Below are 20,634 nucleotides of genomic sequence, written 5' to 3'. Positions count from 1 at the left end.
AACGGCAGTGCAAATACAGGCAATGCAAATTGGAAATTTGGCACACATTGCCTGCAATTCCCCAAACATGAGGGAAGAGACCAGTAGCAGCATCTCCACTACTGGTGAATGAGGCTCCCATGGCAGTTGGACTATGACTCCTAGCATTCACACAACTCAACTCAATTCAATGCCTCTTTCCCTTATCGCAAGAGTGCAGAATAATATTAAAACTCTTCATACATGGAGAACTGAACTGCATAATTTTTTTAAAAATTATATTTTCAAGAATTTACGTTCATATGCATATTTTATGCAGCTGTAAGCATCTTAATTGCCTTGTTTGCAACCCAACACTAACACATGAAATATTACTTTTTGGTGACTAGCTGTTTTCACAGTATTGTGTAAACAAGATACCTCCATCTATATACAGATATACAATCAGTAACCTTGCAAAACAAATGTCAGAGAAGGTTAATTGAAAAACAAATGACAGATATTTCATTTTATATTTTTCTGGGATTTTCCCCGGACGTTCATCTGATCGGTTGCTGGAAGTACAGCAGAAGCTTGACCGACATCCTGTTTATGCACATAAATGGAATTTCCACAGATTGTCTAAAGTTACAGTGGTTAAGTTGAGCTTCTTTGTGGGTTCTCCCTATGTCAGTGCAGAGCAATTTTACTTTTACATAGGTGGGGAAATCTTAACTTGCCTAGCCATGTGGATGGCTGTACGTACAGCTGGTTAATAGAGTAAAAATATCAGTGTGTCAGGAAGCAGGTAGGGACCCACTGAATATCTCATCTAACAGGAGCATATTTGGTAACGCCTGGGAAACCTCCCTGGGACACGAAAGTCTAACATCTAAATATGATAAAAGGCAATTGACTAGAATTTTAATCCTGGATTCTGCCTTTGACTTTCAGTGCATGGGTTTCTTTGGGTATCTGAAACTTGCTGGGTAAAACAAGGCAAGAGGATAGTGGACATTGATGAAATTCAGCAATTGAGAGGCTAGAAAGCCTTTAAATAAAGCAGCTGCTTCTTTGTCTGAGTGAAAGTTTGCTCATAAGATTTGTTCTCACAGTGTGCTTTCACTGCTTTGGAGATGATTTTCAATATTTCAAAGGTCAATTCTGCTGCCTTGGAGTTAGGTCCTTTGATCTGCACTTCCCAGTTGGGGGACCTGTAAAGTTTCCTGGCTGGCCTTTCCGCCACCCTCCTTCAAGGGCCTCATTTCCATTTCAGGTGCCACACCCCCTCCCCACTTCCCTGAAACAAGGTCTGGAACCCCCCCTCCCACCCCAACCCCGGCCTCTCCATCAAGAAACCAACCACCATCTCTCCCACCACCACTCTTAAGTCTCGCCTCACTGCCCACCAACTCCCCCCAACACACACACACCTCCACCCCCCCACCACCCCCCACACCCCCACCCCCGCCAACCGCCACCCCAAACACTCACCTGATCCTGGATTTCAGGTCTTTGAATCTGGGGACTGCTTGTCGTCCCAGTGCTGGTCACTGTTGCCACTGGTGCTGCTGGGGCTACAGAGCTGCCGGCCAGTCAGATTAACTGGCAGCTCCCTAAGGTTGGCCTTCCATCCGAGTGAGGGGTAGAAGTCCCACCTCCAGACAATTAACCCTCCATGGACTGTTAAATGATTATGGGGCTGTCGTGATAGGTGGGTATGCATTCCTTTGCTAACTAGTTATGCCTCATCTGGAACACTGCATCCAGTTCTGGGCGCCATACTTGAGGAAGGATGTGAAGACATTGGAGAGAGTACAGAGGAGATTTACAAGAATGATTCCAGAAATAAAGAACTGTAGCTATGAAGATCAGTTGGAGAGGTTGGGACTGTTTTCCTTGGAGAAAAGAAGGCTGAAAGAGCACTTGATTGAGGTATCAAAGATCCTGAGGGGTATGTACGGGGAAATAGTGAGAAACTGTTCCCACTCAAGAGCACTTCAAGAATTAGAGGACACAGATTCAAAATAATTGGCAAAAGGAATAAAAGTGATGCAAGGAAACAGTTTTTACTCAGAGGGTGGTTGGAGCCTGAAAGAACTTCCTGAGAGAGTGGTGGAGGCATCAAGATATTCAAAAGGGAATTGGATTGCTATCTGAAAAGAGACAGGCCAATATTTTTCCCTCGTCAGGTGTGCTCAGCGGGAGCGGGCGGGGCAGTCGGGAAGCTGACTGCTGCCCACAATCAGCTCCTCACCACGATTTCACGTGGGTGGTCCAATTAAGGCCTGCCCTGTGTGCACCACAAGGGGCAGCACTGAGCACTACCTGTGCGGACGGGGGGAGAAAGGAGAGCAGGCCTGGCATGCAGTTTGCGCATGCACGCGATAGAGTGCTTCAATCTCCCTAAGGCATGGAGCTGCCTCAGGGAAATTGAAGCACCTTCTAAAAAAATTAATAAAGACAATAAAAATTTTATGAAACATGTCTCCTCATGTTAAAGTTTTTATTTAATTTGTATTAGCTTTAGGAAACCTCATCCCACTCATGTAAAAATTGTAAAGGCTGCTTGGCCTTTTAGCCTGCCCACCAACCATAAGGTTGGACGGGCAGTGTAAATTTCAAGTTAATTTAGCTTGTTAATGCCCTTAATAGGCCTTTCAATTATCGGCAGGCGTGCCAGCGACTCTGGCGTGTACCCATCAAATGAAATATTGCGCAAGTGCATGATGTCTTTGGGATGAACGCCCAATGTAATCACACGTCATATTACGGTCATGCATGTCGGGCACGCACCCGCACACTAAATGTAAAATTCTGACCATAATGTGCAGGGTTATGGAGATAAGGCAGGGGAGTGAGACTAGGTAGAATGCTCTTTCAGAGATCCAGTGAAGACATAATGGCTGAATGGTCTCCACTATTTTAAAGATTCTCTGAACTCTTTGGGTGGCAAGGAAGGAAATCCACCCTCTGAAAAATTTTGCTGATCGGGTATACAGAAAGAGGATTAACTTTCTGGATTTGACTGAACACCAGTGCATCAAGAGGCTCAGACTTTCCTCAGCAGACCTCTTCATACCCAAGGTCTTACAGACAGAGCTAGTTATTAGCCATCTTCAAAAAGCCCTATCTTTACTGCTCACAGCCTACCAGGAGGCAGCCTCAGAACTTTGCCTTTCTCCTCTAATCAGCCTGCCAAGCCACACAAACCCTTATTAAAAGCCTCATAGTCACACAAGTATCCAACCGAGATACTGGTTCATGACTTAATGTATTGTATGCTAAGATATAAAACATTTAGTAAAGGAGCTGTATGCTGCTGTGAGCTAAATGTTTGCTTATTTCACCTATAATCTGAACAAAACTGGATCAAACTGGAAGAACCATACAAACTAGAATTAGCAAATCTTCAGGAATTCATGCTTTTTTAAGTCTACAGCATGAACTTCATAATTCAGTACAACCATGTTCTTGTGATGCAAAGAATTTAGTGCAAAAAAAAATTCATTATTGTCGATAAGCTGACAATCCACTTCCCAACATATAAAAGAACAAACTCGAAAGTAACAGAAAAACAAGCTCACCCGCATTGCTCTTTCTAGCTCCTTTGCATCAAATACTGCTGGCGGCAACACCAGAGCAGTGATCACTTTTTTAAAGTCACCAGAAAGGTCACCTTTTAAATCATCAATTAGCTTCTGAAACAGAAAAGCACATCAACCAATTCAAATTTAATAACAATGTCAAACAAAACTATTTAGTCATTTTGCACAAAATTTTTCAGCAATGACTTATTCTGGTGCCCTACACAGTGATCTCTAAAGCATCCTGACGTTCCATCTGACATTTATATAGTATAGGTCACATCCTCAACACAGCCCAAAGCATTACACATACATACAATTTGTAGTGTAATCACTTGAAATGTAGGCAATTACAACAGCCAATTTGCACACAGCAAGGCCCCATTGACAGCAGTGAAATAGAAACTAGTTAAGCAACTCTGGGGTGTTGTTTGAGGAAAGAAGGTCAGATAGGACATCAGGAAGGCACCCCTATTCCTCAGGGATCTTTTGCATCTACTTGACCAGACAGACAAAGTTGCAGTTAAAATTTAGTCTGAAAGGCAAACCAATGGAAATGAAAATCAGGCAGTCCCTATATACACGTTGTCAGTCCACAATGCCGGTTTTATATGGAGATAACAATAAAAGTCTGTCTAGTGACTCTGTTTGTAGAGTGGGTCTTGTAAATATAACCATCTAAAGCAAAAGTGATGCCACTGACCACATTGGCATTTTGATGAGGTTAGCTTTTCTTTGCTCCTGATAGAGAAACCTTATGTTACCTGCTCTTCAATTATAACAGCCTCAATCTTAACCTCACCCGTGTTTAATTAATGAGTATATTAATTAATCATATTATCTTACAATTGGCCTCTTCATAAACAAAATCCTCTGATAACTTATTTAAGAAAGTGTCCTGTTATAACATGTTAAGAGTAGAAAATAGCTAATTTTAATTTCATCTCTAACACTCCCTGGTCTTTTCTAACAAATGTAAATATACTGTGGCTTTCACTACTGGCATGCTCATGCTCTACCCCACAGTTGGTATAGGCTTGTGTCAATCATGATGACTTTATGCAATTGAATAGCAGTAGGGGAAGTTATAAAGTGCCGCTTTAGGATCTGCTCCTTTTGAGACTAATCAGAAAATTTTAAATTGCCCAATCTATTTATGAATTTCATTAGCATTGATGGGTTCCACTTGTTAACAAGATTTATTTGACAACAATCTCAATAACACTCCTGCTTTTATATTGCTGTTGTTGAATATCTCAAAGAAGATAAAGTTAAGAACAGAACATGCATTTGTCTTTCTGAGTCCTTTAGGAACTAGTAGCTACACACTGCTGATTCTGACAGGACTGTATTTCTTTTATGTCCCCCATTATTTAGTGTATTTTGCTACTTTCACATTTTCAAGGATTCTCTGGAAGGAGATTTTGGGCAGAAAATTTGTTCCCAGACAATTGTGTTCTGTATTTAGGCAGTGGGACATGTGGCACTAATTATTTTCATGCTTCCTTATAATACAAGTCCCCGTCTTATAATTGGCAATTTCCCAGAGAACTGCTGATAAGTGTATAAATCTTCCTCCATTTGCTAATGTGAATGATAACATTGTTGGCAACTAGAGGGAAATATATTCATAAAGCAGGAAGTTGACGTGAAGGAACTACGTTTACATTGAAAAAGGTAGTATTTCCTTTAACAATATAATTAGATCTTAAGTGACTAAACAAGATCCATAAGGGATGGCATGGTTCACTCAATTTGGAGGTACGGTATTTGCAATTAACATGGAATTTGTGCCCATATCCATGATCCACCATTACAGTGAGTTCCAATCTTAGCTATACTGCTGTAACCAAGTCTTGAGTGGAAATCAGATAATTACCAATAATAATTATGAAGAAAAAGGCAACAAAATAGGACAATCATCTTAGGTCATTGCTGGGGACACCCTATGCTTATTTTTTTTTTAGTTATTAATTGGTTTATTAACTTATCACACATACCTTGACCAAGTTTAAATGAAAAGAAATCTGTGTTGCTGCGAGGTGATCACTTTAAACATGACAGTATTACATAGATATTATAGATAGAAAAAAGCAATAATAGAATGCATCAGCTCCTGGACAATGAGCCAGTGCCACCATTGCTTCATTCAATTTCCACCTCCAAAGAAATTAAACCGTTCTTGCTCTTGTTGTCGTATGATGTGATTCACCATGGACAGGCTAACAAATACCATCACAATGCAGATTACGATGGCAAGGATGCTCAGCACTGTGGCTGCAATGTTGCGTGATCGGGCTGTAGATGCATAATGTTGAGCTCCTTCTGCATCTCCCAGGGATTTCCGATCTCTAGATTTGACCGAGAAGACCAGCGCCACGAATCCGAGGCAGTGGAATTGATATAGGTGATGAATGGGATTATATAGTTTAAGAGTGAGGGGGGCAGGGGGAGAAAAAAACTCTTGAAATTAAGTTCTGTTTATTTCAGAGACACAATAATTTGAGCAATGCGTGTAGCAACAATTTTATCTGCATGCATTAAATTCAAGGCAAAAATCCATTCTATAGAGACCAAAATTATCTTTCTTGACAGAATATCTTAACAGCTTGAATTTTAGTACGCACACGTCCAACGGCCCCTTTATATTCTTTAGAGATCTGTTGACGTTGCCAGTTGCTTCTGTGTGTCAGAATTTCAATAATTGCTTGTTCATTAGTGCCTAAAATTAAATTAAAAACGGATATCAGCTTCTCAGTAAGGGTACGTGTAACATTGTAAGTTTGGACAGGAGTTAAAGAACATATGATTTTAGGTACATATCCTTAAAGCATCTTTTTGTATATTGCAATAAAAATAAATAACAAAACAAAATACATCTTTATCAATGATACATTTCTTTCCCTACCGGCACATCCTAGGGAAAAGCATAACTAATAATATTTTTGATAATTAAGGGTAAAGACTTATAGTGTATCTCCTAAGTACTTGCTGAACCAGAGTTGTAAAATTAGTTCAGAATTCTGGCTGTATGTCCTGAAAAAACTGGGTATGTTCTGGAGACATGCACTGTTGACATTGGAAGCTACTGAATTTACCATTGGTTCTGCAATTGTTGGAACCTTTCCTAAATTTACAATATTTCCAAACTGTTTTAGGATGACAGAAATCCTCAAGTGAAGCCTGTAACTGTCTATAGGTAAGGTATATTATTTACCCAACTACTGTTACAATTCCAGAGAAACTCAACTTTCCTTCTCTAGCTTAATAGATTGTTCAGTTATTCATAGTCTTACTTGAAATAGACCAGCTCAGGTTCTAAATGATACTTCCCATTTAGAACCCCTCAATAATGGCAATCTTTCTGCCAGATTCTAAACATGATCTTTAAAATTTGACTAAAGAGCTGGAAAAATTTCAAGATTCTTATTGGTCTTTCCTGTCAATTATCCACAACTGATAAAAGAATGTAAATTGCAGAAAAGCAGACAGTAGTATCAATAGTGAAAGTCAAAACCTTTCAGATAGTTAGTTGAATCAGATGGCCAACCTTTGGGCTGATCCATCACAAACTAAAGTTGTCAGGCATGTTTACTAAAGTCTTGTCACCAAAATTAGGGTATGGCAATTCTGAAAGGGAGTCCAAGACATGAATCTTTGTTAAGTCAGAAGGGCTCTGAGCCTTAGCAAAAATGGTGCTGGAGCCCGGAATCCGGGAACCCTGTCCATGAACCCAGCACCCACCATTTTTGCTGGGGTTGCTAGTTGGGGGGCAGGGGGGTGAGATGGGAGTGGTGGTGGTTGGGGTTGGGTATGGGGGTGGACCAGGGCAGGAGATATATCGCACATCGGAGGTTCATGGAGACAGCAGCATGTTTAAAAGTCCAGCTGCCTTCAAACAGAGCAAGTTTTGTCATTAAAGTTTCTTAAACACAACTTGTGGGCTTTAGACATTTGAGGAAAAGGTCTAAGCCTAGCAGAGGCTTTGGAGAGATTTGGTACTCTTTTGGAGAGGTAAGGCACCCCTTTTGGAGAGGTCGGGCACCCTTTGAGAGAAGTCAGTTACTCTTTGAGAGAGATAAAAGCTAAAACTGCGGATGCTAGAAATCCAAAATAAAAATAAAAATACCTGGGAAATCTCAGCAGATCTGACAGCATCTGCAGAGAGGAACACAGTTAATGTTTTGAGTCCGTATGTCTCTTCAACAGAACTAAGGAAAAATAGAAAAGAGGTGAAATATAAGCTGGTTTAAGGGGTGGTGGGACAAGTAGAGCTGGATAGAGGGCCAGTGATAAGTGGAGATAGCCAAAAGATGTCATAGACAAAAGGACAAAGAGGTGTTGAAGGTGGTGATATTATCTAAGGAATGTGCTACCTTGCTCATCCTGCTTTCTACCCTTAATGTAACCTATTAGCACATTCCTTAGATAATATCACCACCTTCAACACCTCTTTGTCCTTTTGTCTATGACATCTTTTGGCTATCTCCACATTTCACTGGCCCTCTATCCAGCTCTACTTGTCCCAACACCCCTTAAACCAGCTTATATTTCACCTCTTTTCTATTTTTTCCTTAGTTCTGTTGAAGAGTCATATGGACTTGAAACGTTAACTGTGTTCCTCTCCGCAGATGCTGTTGGACCTGCTGAGTTTTTCCAGGTAGTTTTATTTTTACCCTTTGAGAGAGGTCAGTTACCCCTTTGGAGGAGGCCAGGTCCCCTCTGGGATTATTCAGACAATGTCACAAATGTGCATGAAAAGCGGATATGCTCTGTGGAACTGTCAAGTTGTCAAATCATTTAAGACTCCTGCCTTTTAACTGTTTAAAAAATCAGCTTGTTGTGACTCTCAGTTGAAAAAAAAATCAGTGCTTGCAATTGCAAGAGATATTTGTTAACATAAGCCTGGGGATTATCATTACAAGATTAATGCTGCTTGACTGCTTCCACAACTTAATATTATCACAGTGGAGGTGGGGGGGGGGGGGGGGGTGGGGGGTGGTAAAATGACTGTTTGATTGACAGCTCCAAGTGGTTATAGAGATCAGCTGTCTTTGAAGTGGGATGATGAATACAAATGTTTGTTTTATAAGGGATTCAGTATTGGGGTGGAATGATTGTTTTCATTAGGTATTAAGCACTTAGGGGGATTTAAATGTACTGAATGGTCTTTCATCAATGAGAGTGTTTTTTTGTGACATAGTGAAGTCTGTAATAGATAGAAATTTATTTTATTTTATCTCGCCATAGCTCTTGAGGTCTGTCCATGGTGGATACTGGATGAGTTGGAATAAAGGGGGCGAGGGTAAAGTGTGATGAATGGGAGGACATGTGTTAACATGAGTAGGTGCTACCTTGGCATATTGGCTCCAAAGGGCTATGAGGATGAGTGAGGGGTCATGGGTTGGTATGAGTTGGCACTCAGTTGGCATAAGCACTATAAAGGGTTATGGGAATGAATGAGGGGTCATGGGTTGGCATGAGTTGCTGTTAAGTTGGCATATGGGCTATAAAGGGCCATGTGGTCAGGCAGATGGGCATAGGTTAGCATGGAGGGTATGAGGGGCCATGGGGAGGTTGGGTGGGGCATGACATGGCATAACTGGATACAGATGGAGCCTGGAGCGTGTGTGGGGGGTGAGGGGGTGTGTAAGGTGATGGCTAGAGGGCTTTTTTTGTTTTTATTTTAGTGTAACTGGAACAAAATCCCAGAGCACCAAGGCAAGCATTGTTTCTGGGGGCAGCATGCCCAACTTCAATTAACAACTGGCCCCCCGGAACGAAAATCAAACCATTCAGGGCACTTTCTCTCCAGTTGGGTTTGTAGAGTTGAGAATGTTACCGACACTACTCTCCTGACTTGGAAGCAAAAATTTGGGCCCAAGTTAGAAACTTGATATAGCAGTTAAGCAGAGCCAAGGGTATGAAAGAGTTTCTTTTGCTGTGTTTTGATGTTAATGTGTGATTTCTATATTTGTGCTGCTTTAAGACTTCTTTTAAGAATTGCACTGGCAATGTTGAAACCTCAGGACACCTCCTAAAATTGTTTGGCCAATTGAATACCCTCAGTGGATAACTGCCTCTTGGAATAAGTTAACAGGAAAGGCCAAATAAATCTGGCCAGATAAATAGGTTCAATTTACCAACAATTAGATGTGTTTCCAGAAAAGGGAGGTGTAAATAGAATGTGGGGATAGATTTCTCTGATCTCCCATTGTGCACTCAGTGGAAGATTGGTGGAATCCCCACCGAGAAATATCATACCTGGCTATTTACATTATTTCTCTGGGGTTTCCACTGAAGTTACGCCAGGAAACTTCTGGTGAAGGTGAAAAGGTGAGTAAATATGGTTAAGTATGGCTACCAAAAGAAGATATAATATGTTGGACCTAAAGAATGTTCCTGTTCGGAAAGATTCCACCATCCCTTTGGTGTTTCAGTAGATCTTCCGCAGAGTTACAGCAGGAGATCAGAACCCCTCTGAAAATTCCAGGCTGTATACTCATTCTAAACAAAAACAGAATTACCTGGAAAAACTCAGCAGGTCTGGCAGCATCGGCGGAGAAGAAAAGAGTTGACGTTTCGAGTCCTCATGACCCTTCGACCGAACTGAGTGAATCCAAGAAAGGGGTGAAATATAAGCTGGTTTAAGGTTGGCGGCGGGGGGGGGGGGAGAGAGAGAGAGAGAGAGAGAGAGAGAGAGAGAGAAGTGGAGGGGGTTGGTGTGGTTGTAGGGACAAACAAGCAGTGATAGAAGCAGATCATCAAAGAATGTCACAGACAACAGAACAAAAGAACACATAGGTGTTAAAGTTGGTGATATTATCTAAACGAATGTGCTAATTAAGAATGGATGGTAGGGCACTCAAGGTATAGCTCTAGTGGGGGTGGGGGGAGCATAAAAGATTTTAAAATATTTAAAAATAATGGAAATAGGTGGGAAAAGAAAAATCTATATAATTTATTGGAAAAAACAAAAGGAAGGCGGAAGAAACAGAAAGGGGGTGGGGATGGAGGAGGGAGCTCAAGACCTAAAGTTGTTGAATTCAGTATTCAGTCCGGAAGGCTGTAAAGTGCCTAGTCGGAAGATGAGGTGTTGTTCCTCCAGTTTGCGTTGGGCTTCACTGGAACAATGCAGCAAGCCAAAGACAGACATGTGGGCAAGAGAGCAGGGTGGAGTGTTAAAATGGCAAGCGACAGGGAGGTTTGGGTCATTCTTGCGGACAGACCGCAGGTGTTCTGCAAAGCGGTCGCCCAGTTTACGTTTGGTCTCTCCAATGTAGAGAAGACCGTATTGGGAGCAACGAATGCAGTAGACTAAGTTGGGGGAAATGCAAATGAAATGCTGCTTCACTTGAAAGGAGTGTTTGGGCCCTTGGACAGTGAGGAGAGAGGAAGTGAAGGGGCAGGTGTTACATCTTTTGCGTGGGCATGGGGTGGTGCCATAGGAGGGGGTTGAGGAGTAGGGGGTGATGGAGGAGTGGACCAGGGTGTCCCGGAGGGAACGATCCCTACAGAATGCCGATAGGAGGGGTGAAGGGAAGATGTGTTTGGTGGTGGCATCATGCTGGAGTTGGCGGAAATGGCGGAGGATGATCCTTTGAATGCGGAGGCTGGTGGGGTGATAAGTGAGGACAAGGGGGACCCTATCATTTTTCTGGGAGGGAGAAGAAGGTGTGAGGGCGGATGTGCGGGAGATGGGCCGGACACGGTTGAGGGCCCTGTCAACGACCGTGGGTGGAAAACCTCGGTTAAGGAAGAAGGAGGACATGTCAGAGGAACTGTTTTTGAAGGTAGCATCATCGGAACAGATGCGACGGAGGCAAAGGAACTGAGAGAATGGGATGGAGTCCTTACAGGAAGCGGGGTGTGAGGAGCTGTAGTCAAGGTAGCTGTGGGAGGCGGTAGGTTAGTAATGGATATTGGTGGACAGTCTATCACCAGAGATTGAGACAGAGAGGTCAAGGAAGGGAAGGGAAGTGTCAGAGATGGACCACGTGAAAATGATGGAGAGGTGGAGATTGAAAGCAAAATTAATACATTTTTCCAAGTCCTGACGAGAGCATAAAGCAGCACCGAAGTAATCATCGATGTACCGGAGAAAGAGTTGTGGAAGGAGGCCGGAGTAGGACTGGAACAAGGAATGTTCCACATACCCCATAAAGAGACAGGCATAGCTGGGGCCCATGCGGGTACCCATAGCCACACCTTTTATTTGGAGGAAGTGAGAGGAGTATTCTGTTGGGCTGTGCCCATATTCTGTTGAGTCCATAAGATCAGAAGACCATAAGACGTAGGAGCAGAAATAGGTCATTTGGCCCATCGAGTCTGCTCCGCCATTCAATGAGATCATGACTGACTTGATAATCCTCAAATCCACTTTCCTGCCTTTTACCCGTAACCCTTGATTCCCTTACTAATTAAAAATCTGTCCATCTCCACCTTGAATATACTTAATGACCCAGCCTCCACAGCCCTCTGCGGTAAAGAATTCCACAGATTCACTACCCTCAGAGAAGAAGTTCCTCCTCATCTCTGTCTTAAATGGGCTCCCTCTTACTCTGAAATTTTGCCCTCTGGTCCTACACTCTCCCACAAGGGGAAACAACCTCTCAGCATCTACCCCTAAGAATCTTATATGTTTCAAAAAGGTTGCCTCTCATTGTTCAAACTCCAATGAGTACATTGGAACCTACTTCACCTCGCCTCATAGGGAAATCCCTCCATACCCAGGGTCAACATAGTGAACCTTCTCTGGACTGCCTCCAATGCCAATATATCTTTCCTTATATAAGGGTACCAAAATTGTTCACAGTGTTCTAGGTGTGGTCTAATTAGTGCCCTGTATAGTTTTAGCAAGACTTCCCATTTTTATACTCCCTTCCCTTTGAAATAAAGACCAACATTCCATTTGCCTTCCCAATTACCTAGTGAACCTGTATGCTAGCTTTTTGTGATCCATGCATGAGGACGCCTAAATCTCTCTGTGCTGTAGCTTTCTGCAATCATTCTTCATTTAAATAATACTCAACTTCTCTATTCTTCCTGCAAAAATGCATAACCTCATATTTTCCCACATTATATTCCATCTATCAAGTTTATGCCAACTCACTTAACCTGTCTATACCCTGTAGACTCTTTGGGCAGAATTTTCTGCCTGTCGAGCGGGCGGGCCCGACTGAATCTCCGGCAGGGAGCCGATCCCCGCCGGAGAAGCAGGCCCTGCCGCCATTTTACGTGGGCGGGCCAATTAAGGCCTGCCCAGTGCGACGTCTGCTGGGAAGCGCTATGTGCTTCCTGTGTGGGCTGGGGTGGATTCCCCAAAAGTGAGAGTGCGCTCTTTCGCACATGCGCACATCTTTCTGAGGCTAAGTGCTGCCTCAGGGAGATCGCTGACAGTTCTAAAAACATTAAAAATAGAACAAAAAATATCCTTAACATGTCCCCGTCTTGTGCCAATGTCACATGAGATGGAACATGTTCATAATCTACAGTAAAACTTTATTAAACTTTTAAAATCACTACATGAAACTTCATCCCGTCGGTGAATGAGGTTTCATGTTTTTTCTATTCCCTACCAGGCTCCTGGCCTACCTGCCAACCTTAAGGTTGGATGGGCAGGTCCTTTAACTGTTTTAATGATCTTGTCAATGGCCTCAATTAGCCATTGACAGGTCGGCAGGCCCGCAGGTGATTTTGCTGCGGGCCGCCTTCATAGAAATTTAAATGGGGTGGGTTGACGTCAGGGGTTTCCCCGACGTCATCCCGCGTCATTTTGCACGTTGGTGAGTGGGCCCCACCCCCTGCTTGCCAACAGAAAAATTCAGCCCTTTGTGTCATCCTGACTACTTGCCTTCCCACCTATTTTTGTGTCATCTGTAAACTTGGTGATAGTACATTCACTTCCTTCATCCAAGTCATTAACACATGTTGTAAATAATTGTGGCCCCAGCACTGATCCCTGTGGCACTCCACTAATTTCAGGTTGCCATTCTGAAAATGTCCCCATTATCCCAACCTTCATTGTCAATTAGTTAGCCAATCTTCTAGCAATGCTAATATACTACCCCAACACCATGAGCTCTTGTCTTATTAAGTAGCCTTATGTGTGGTTCCTTATTGAACACTTTTTGGAAATCCAAATATATTACATCTACTGGTTCTTCTTTATCTATCCTGCTTGTTACCCTTTCAAAGAATTCTAATAAATTTGTCAGGCATGATTTCCCCTTCACGAAGCCATGCTGATTCTGCATGATTATATTATACATTTTTAGACTAATTTGCAGAGCCGTAAATATAAAATCTCCCGTGGACCAGTGCAAATGTGCGGCTTTTCGAACCTTTAGAGAAGTAACCTGATGCAGTGTTATTAATGCACTGAAAATGGGTTTGTCACAAAAAAGTCACCAATTTTAATAAGTGTTTTAATTAATGAGAAACCTGATTTCAAATCACTGAAAAAGAATTTTAAAAAGCTACACTGGTGTATAGTTATCAGTTTCTTAACACGTTTAGATGAGCATTTGAAACGCCATGGCATACAGGGCTACGGGCCAAGTGCTGGAAAAAGGGATTAGAATAAATAGATATTTGATGGCCAGCATGGACACAATGGGCCGATGGGCCTGTTTCTGTGCTGTATAACTCTATGACTCTAAATGCCCTATTATTACATCCTCTCTCATAGACTCTAACACTTTCCCAATGACAGAAGTTAAGCTAACTGGCCTATAGTTACCTGTTATTTGTCTCTCTCACTTTTTGAATAAGGGTGGTACATTGGTAGTTTTTTAATCCTTTTGGACTTTTCCAGAATCTAAGGATTCTTGGAAGATTACTACCAGTACATCCACTATCTCTGCAGCTACTTCCTTTAATATCCTAGGATGCAACCCATCAGGTCCAGGGGATCTATCAACCTTTAGCCCCATTTGTTTTCCTAGTACTTTTTCTCTAGTGATAGTAAATGTATTTATTTCCTCATCCCCCCACTTTTGCCCCTTGATTATGTAGTAATTTTGGAATGTTATTAGTGTCTTCTACCATGAAGATTGATGCAAAGTATTTATTCAACTCCTCTGTTATTTCCTGGTTCCCCATTATTATTTCCCCTGCCTCATTTTCCAAGGGGCCTATGTTTACTTTGGCCTCTCTCTTCCTCTTTATATATTTAAAGAAGTTCTTACTGTCCATTTTTATATTACTTGCTAGTTTACCCTCAAAGTTTATTTTCTCCCTCTATTATTTTTTGATCACCTTTTGTTGGTATTCAAACCTTTCCCAATCTTTTGGCTTACCACTAACCTTTGCCACATTGTATGTTTTTTCTTTCAATTTATACTATCCTTAATTTTCATGGTTGGTTTATCCCTTTCCTTGAATCCTCCTTCCTCACTGGGATTTTTTTGTTGAGTCATGAACTATTTTCTTAAACGTCTACCATTGTTCATCAACTGTCTTTTCTGCTAAACCCCAGAGTCATATAGACCAGGAAGAAAGTGTAAAAAAGTGTAAAACTGCCTTTTCTGCAAAACGTTGAATTACATAAAATTATATAGCAAAGAAACAGGTGATCTGCTCCAACAGGTTTACGCTGGTGTTTATGTCCCACTTGAATCTCCTCCTACCTTACTTCATTTTACCATATCAACATATTCTATTTATTTCTCTCTGATGTGCTTATCTAGCTTTCTCTTTAATGTGTCTATTCTTTCACTTTAACCACATCATGTGGTGTAGAGTTTTACATAGTCACCACTCTACAACAGAGTAAATAATTAAGATCACTTTTCATGAAGACTTATCTAGACAAATATGGTTTTATAATATATAGTATATGTACTTAATTAATATCTCATTGTTATTTTCAAACAACTTATTACAAAGCAGCTTTATAAAGTAAAAATCATTAATAGGCATGTTTAACATGATCTCTTCCAAAACAATAGTGCAAATAATTACTGTTAGAAGTTACATACAGAAATGATTGGAGCCGTATTTTAAAATGCAAGTCCAGATTTAACATATGCTTACCTAATCCTACTATTGCCTTGCGAAGATTATCAACATCTCTACCGACATTGAAACAGGTGCAATCTTTCACGGTCCCACGGCTTCCAAGCTAAATGAAATTATTAGAAGAGTATATTACAAATGACATTTGCATAACATGTTCAGTTACTTTAATGGCATTCATTAAAGGTAATTACTATTGATAATTACTATGACAAACTTTATTTGTAATAAACCCAGGCTTGGTACTGATCAAAATAGAAATATTCTGCTTTAATGTATCTGTGTGTAATGGCGCTAGGGTGGGGACTGGGTGGTTGCCACAGATTAGTTTGTCATTCCAATGCATAAAGAGAGGATAACAGCATAAATGTCCTGTTGGAATTCATTACACTTTCATTCACTTGTAATATGGGCAAAAAGTATTCCAACAAAACTAAGGCCTGGAGTTGTGCTATTTTCTCAGCACAATGCGATGACAATTAGCCAGTCCAAGAATTTCAGGCGCAAATTATATCCAGCGTAAATCAAGTTTCTGCAATCTTTTAGACTAGTTTAAACAACATTGTGCTAGAAGCTGCTCTTCTTGCCCTCAACACTGACCATGCCCCCAGATCAAATTGATCACCACTGGGAGATTCTGCTAACTGTGCCTGTTTGCAGCCCTTCATGGCCTTCAGCCTGTGCCATTAAAAGGGCGCATGGTTTCTGCATGGATTCCCTTCACCGATGCTTTTAATCATTCATAGGATGTGGGCTTTGCTGACTGGGTCAGCATTTATTTCGCGTCACTAATTGCCCTTGAGAAGATGCTGGTGAGCTGCCTTCTTGAACTGCTGCAGTCCATGTGGTGTAGGTATACCCACAGTGCTGCTAGGAAGGGAGTTCCAGGATGACAGCGATATACTTTCAAGTCAGGATGGTGAGTGACTTGGAGAATTGCCAGGTGGTGGTGTTCCCATCTATCTGCTGCCCTTGTCCTTCTAGATGGTAGTGGTCACAGGTTTGAAAGATGCTGTCTAAGGAGCCTTGGTGAATTCCTGCAGTGCATCTTGTAGATTGTACACACTGCTGCTACTGTGCGTCGATGGTGGAGGGAGTGAGTGTGGTACCAATCAAGCGGGCTGCTTTGTCCTGGACGGTGTCAAGCTTCTTGAGTGTTGTTGGAGCTGCACTCATCCAGGCCAGTGGGGAGTATTCCATCACACTCCTGACTTGTGCCTTGTAGAAGATGGACAGGCTTTGGGGGGTCAGGTGGTGAATTACTCATCACAGGATTCCTAGCCTCTGACCTGCTTGTATAGCCATAGTATTTATATGGCTCGTCCAATTTAGTTTCTGGTCAATGGTAACCCCCAGGATGTTGATAATAGGGGATTCAGTGATGGTAATGCCATTGAATGTCAAGGGATGGTGGTTAGATTCTCTCTTGTTGTCACTTGTATGGCATGAATGTTACTTGCCACTTGTCAGCCCAAGCTTGGAGATTGTTCAGGTCTTGCTGCATTTGAACATGGACTGCTTCAGTATCTGAGGAGGCGTGAATGGTGCTGAACATTATGCAACCATCAGCGAATGTCCCCATTTCTGACCTTATGATGGAAGGAAGGTCATTGGTGAAGTAGTTGAAGAAGGTTGGGCCAAGGACACTACCCTGAGGAAATCCTGCAGTGATGTCCTGGAGCTGAGATGACTGACCTCCAACAATCACAACCATCTTCCTTTGTGCTAGGTATGACTCCAGCCAGTGAGTGTTTTCCCCCTGATTCCCATTGCTAGGGCTCCTTGATGCCACACACGGTCAAATGCGGCCTTGATGTCAAGGACAGTCACTCTCACTTTACCTCGGGAGTTCAACTCTTTTGCCCATGTTTAAACCAAGGCTGTGATGAGGTCAGGAGCTGAGTGGCCCTGACGGAACCCAAACTAGGCATAAGTGAGCAGGTTATTGCTAAGCAAGTGATGACCCCTTTCATTACTTTACTGATGATTGAGAATAAATTGATGGGGCAGTTATTGGTCGGGTTAGATTTGTCCTGCTTTTTGTGTCCAGGACATAGCTGGGCAGCAGATAGATGGGAACACAACCACCTGGAAATTCCTTTCCAAGTCACTCACTATCCTGACTTGGAAATATACCACTGTTCCTTCACTGTCGCTGAATCAAAATCCTGGTATGCCCTCCCTAACAGCACTGTGGGTGTACCTACATGACATGGACTGCAGTGGTTCAAGAAGACAGTTCACCACCATCTTCTCAAGGGCAATTAATGATGGGTAATAAATGCTGGCGAAGCCCACATCCCCTGAATGAATCAAAAAAAAAATCACATTGCTGGGTAAATGCCAGTGTTGTAGCTGTATTGGAACAGCTTGGCTAGGGGTGCAACAAGTTCTGGAACACAAATCTTCAGCACTATTGCCTCCATGGTTTCCTGCACTGAGGGAGTTCTGCAGGATCCTCCAATGGAAGATTGCCCAGAACAATCAGAGGAAGGTAAGTGTGTATTTTTTTGTCGTCTTATCTGGGTTGGAAATAGGGTTTCGAAATCTGAACTGAGGGTTTGGACCATTATGCTAAAGGCACTATATAAATATAAGTTATATAGATATAAGTTTTTCTGGTTGTCATGATATACTTGAGCAACCTTTTACACTGCCAGATAGATGTCATTGTCATAGTTGTACTACTACAACAGGCAGCATTTTTGAGGAGAGAAATAGAGTGGTTTGCAGGTGTTATTCATCAGTTATGAATTACTTGGGTAAGTATGGAGTTGTAATTTTATTTTTTTATTTGTTAATTAGCATGTTTTGATGAAAGATCTTTTCCTGAAACATTAACATATTTTTCTTTCATATGCTGGTGAACATACCATGCAATTTCAGCATAAAAAATGACATCACTAAGGAAGACTGAAATACACTCACAAAAGCACCAGTGGGAACTGGAGTCAGATCTCCTCCGGGTGTAAGTTGCTCACCAACACCACCACAGCCTACAGGAGCGTATCCACCATTAGGCCACCAGGAATCACATGCCCCACCAGTAGACTGTCAGTAAGAAGAAAGATAAAGAATAATTTGCAAATTAAGTACTTTAAAAAAAATCACATACACTCTATGAAAGATTGGAGACCCCCTTCCATGTCCCCAACCAATGCCCACTCCCAATTTCACCAAATAATATGGCTTGTAATTGCTGCTTTGTCACAGAGGGCATTTTTAGTGGATGCGGTTCTGCATGTGAAAAAGGAAAAAAGGAATCGATTTTTATGATTCATGGGACATGAGCATCGTTGGCTAGGCCAACACTTGAGAAGACAATGGTGCGCTGCCTTATTGAGTCACTGCTGTACATGTAATGCAGGCACACCCACAGTGTTGTTTGGAAGGAGGTTCCATGTTTTTGACCCATCGACAGTGAAGGAACAGTGATGAAGTTTCAAGTCAGGATGGTGTATGGCTTGGAGGGAAACTTGCAGGGACTGGCGTTCTCATGGATCTGTAGCACTTGTTCCTTCTCAGTGGTAGAAGTCGCTGTTTTGGAAGGTACTGTTGAAAGAGACTTGATGAGTTACAGCAGTGCATCTTATAGATGGCATACCCTGTTGCTACAGTGTGCCTTTGGTGGTGGGAGTGAATATTTAAGGTGGTGATAGGATACCGATCAAGTGGGCTGGTTTGTTCTGTGTGGTGTTGAGCTTTTTGAGTGTTGTTGGAACTGCATTAATCCAGGCAAGTGGAGATTATTCCATCACACTCCTGACTTGTGCCTTGTAGATGGTGGACAGGCTTTGGGGAGTCAGGAGATGAGTTGTTCGCCAAGAATTACCAGTCTCTGACCTATTCTTGTCGGCACAGTATTTATGTGGCTTTATCCAGTTAGGTTTTTGGTCAATAGTGACCTCCAGGATGTTGACAGTTGAGAATTCAGTGAATTCATTGAATGTCAAGGTTAGACTATCTCTTGTGGAGATGGTCATTGCCTTACACTTGCATGGTGTGAATGTTATTTGCCAGTTATCAGCCCAAGGCTAAATGTTCTCTTGGTCCTGCAGCATGTAGGCTTTAACTACTTCATTATTTGAGGAGTTGCAAATTGAATCAAGCATTGTGCAATCATCAGTGAACATCCCCCGTTCTGATATCATGATAAATGGAAGGTCATTGATGAAGCAGCTGAAGATGGTTGAGCCTAGAATACGGCTATGATGTCCTGGGGCTGAGTTAATTGGCCTCCACCAATTACAATCATCTTCCTTTGTGTTAGGTATGACTCCAACTAGTGAAGAGCTTTCCCCCTGATTCCCATTGACTTCAATTTTGTTAAGACTGCTTGATACGGCATCAAATGTTACCTTGATGTAAAGGGCAGTCACTCTCACCTCACCTCTTTTGTCTATGTTTGGACCAAGGCTACAATGAGGTCTGAAGCCAAGTAACACTGATGGAACCCAAACTGAACATTGGTGAGCAGATTGTTGCTGAGCAAGTGCTGCTTGAAAGCAAAGTCAGTGACACCTTCTATCACTTTGTTGATGATTGAGAGTAAACTAATGTGATGTTAATGGTCAGATTGTATTTGTTTTGCTTTTTGTGGGCGATTTTCCACATTGTTGGGTAGATTCCAGTATTATAGTTTCACTAGAGCTACTTGGCTAGAAATGCAACTAGGTCTTGAGCATAGGTTTTCAGAACTAAAACCAGGATGTTGTCAGGGCCTGTAGCCTTTACTGTATCCAAAGTATTCAGCTATTTCTTGATCTCACGCTGTAAATTAAATTTCTGAAGACTGGCATCTGTGTTGCTGGGTACTTCAGGAGGAGAGCAAAATGGATAATCTACTTAGCACTTCTGGCTGAAGATGGTTGACAATGCTTCAAATTTGTCTTTTGCACTGATGTGCTGGGCTTACCCATAATTGAAGGGGATGTTTGTGGAGCCTCCTCTTTCAGTTAGGTGGTTAATTGTTCACTGCCATTCACAATTGGATTTGGCATGCCTGCAGAGATTTAATGTGATCTATTGGTTGTGAGATCACTTAGCTCTGTCTATTGCGTGCTGCTTCTGT

General features: G+C 42.0%; 1 protein-coding gene across 2 annotated transcripts in view; it reads right to left on the bottom strand.

Moving 5' to 3' along the window:
* The window catches only part of anxa3a (annexin A3a), a 98,362-nt gene that overhangs the window by 62,276 nt on the left and 15,452 nt on the right, over nt 1-20,634 (bottom strand). For both annotated transcript variants that reach the window (XM_041198478.1, XM_041198486.1), the window contains 4 exons: nt 18,492-18,614; nt 15,582-15,669; nt 6,173-6,267; nt 3,546-3,659 (listed from right to left, as the gene is read on the bottom strand). In XM_041198478.1, the coding sequence (XP_041054412.1) occupies nt 3,546-3,659; nt 6,173-6,267; nt 15,582-15,669; nt 18,492-18,614 (420 nt within the window). The remainder of the gene's footprint in view (nt 1-3,545; nt 3,660-6,172; nt 6,268-15,581; nt 15,670-18,491; nt 18,615-20,634) is intronic.

Source organism: Carcharodon carcharias, chromosome 1, assembly GCF_017639515.1.
Source record: "Carcharodon carcharias isolate sCarCar2 chromosome 1, sCarCar2.pri, whole genome shotgun sequence".
NCBI lineage: Eukaryota > Metazoa > Chordata > Chondrichthyes > Lamniformes > Lamnidae > Carcharodon > Carcharodon carcharias.
This window is presented reverse-complemented; position numbering and strand designations above follow the sequence as displayed.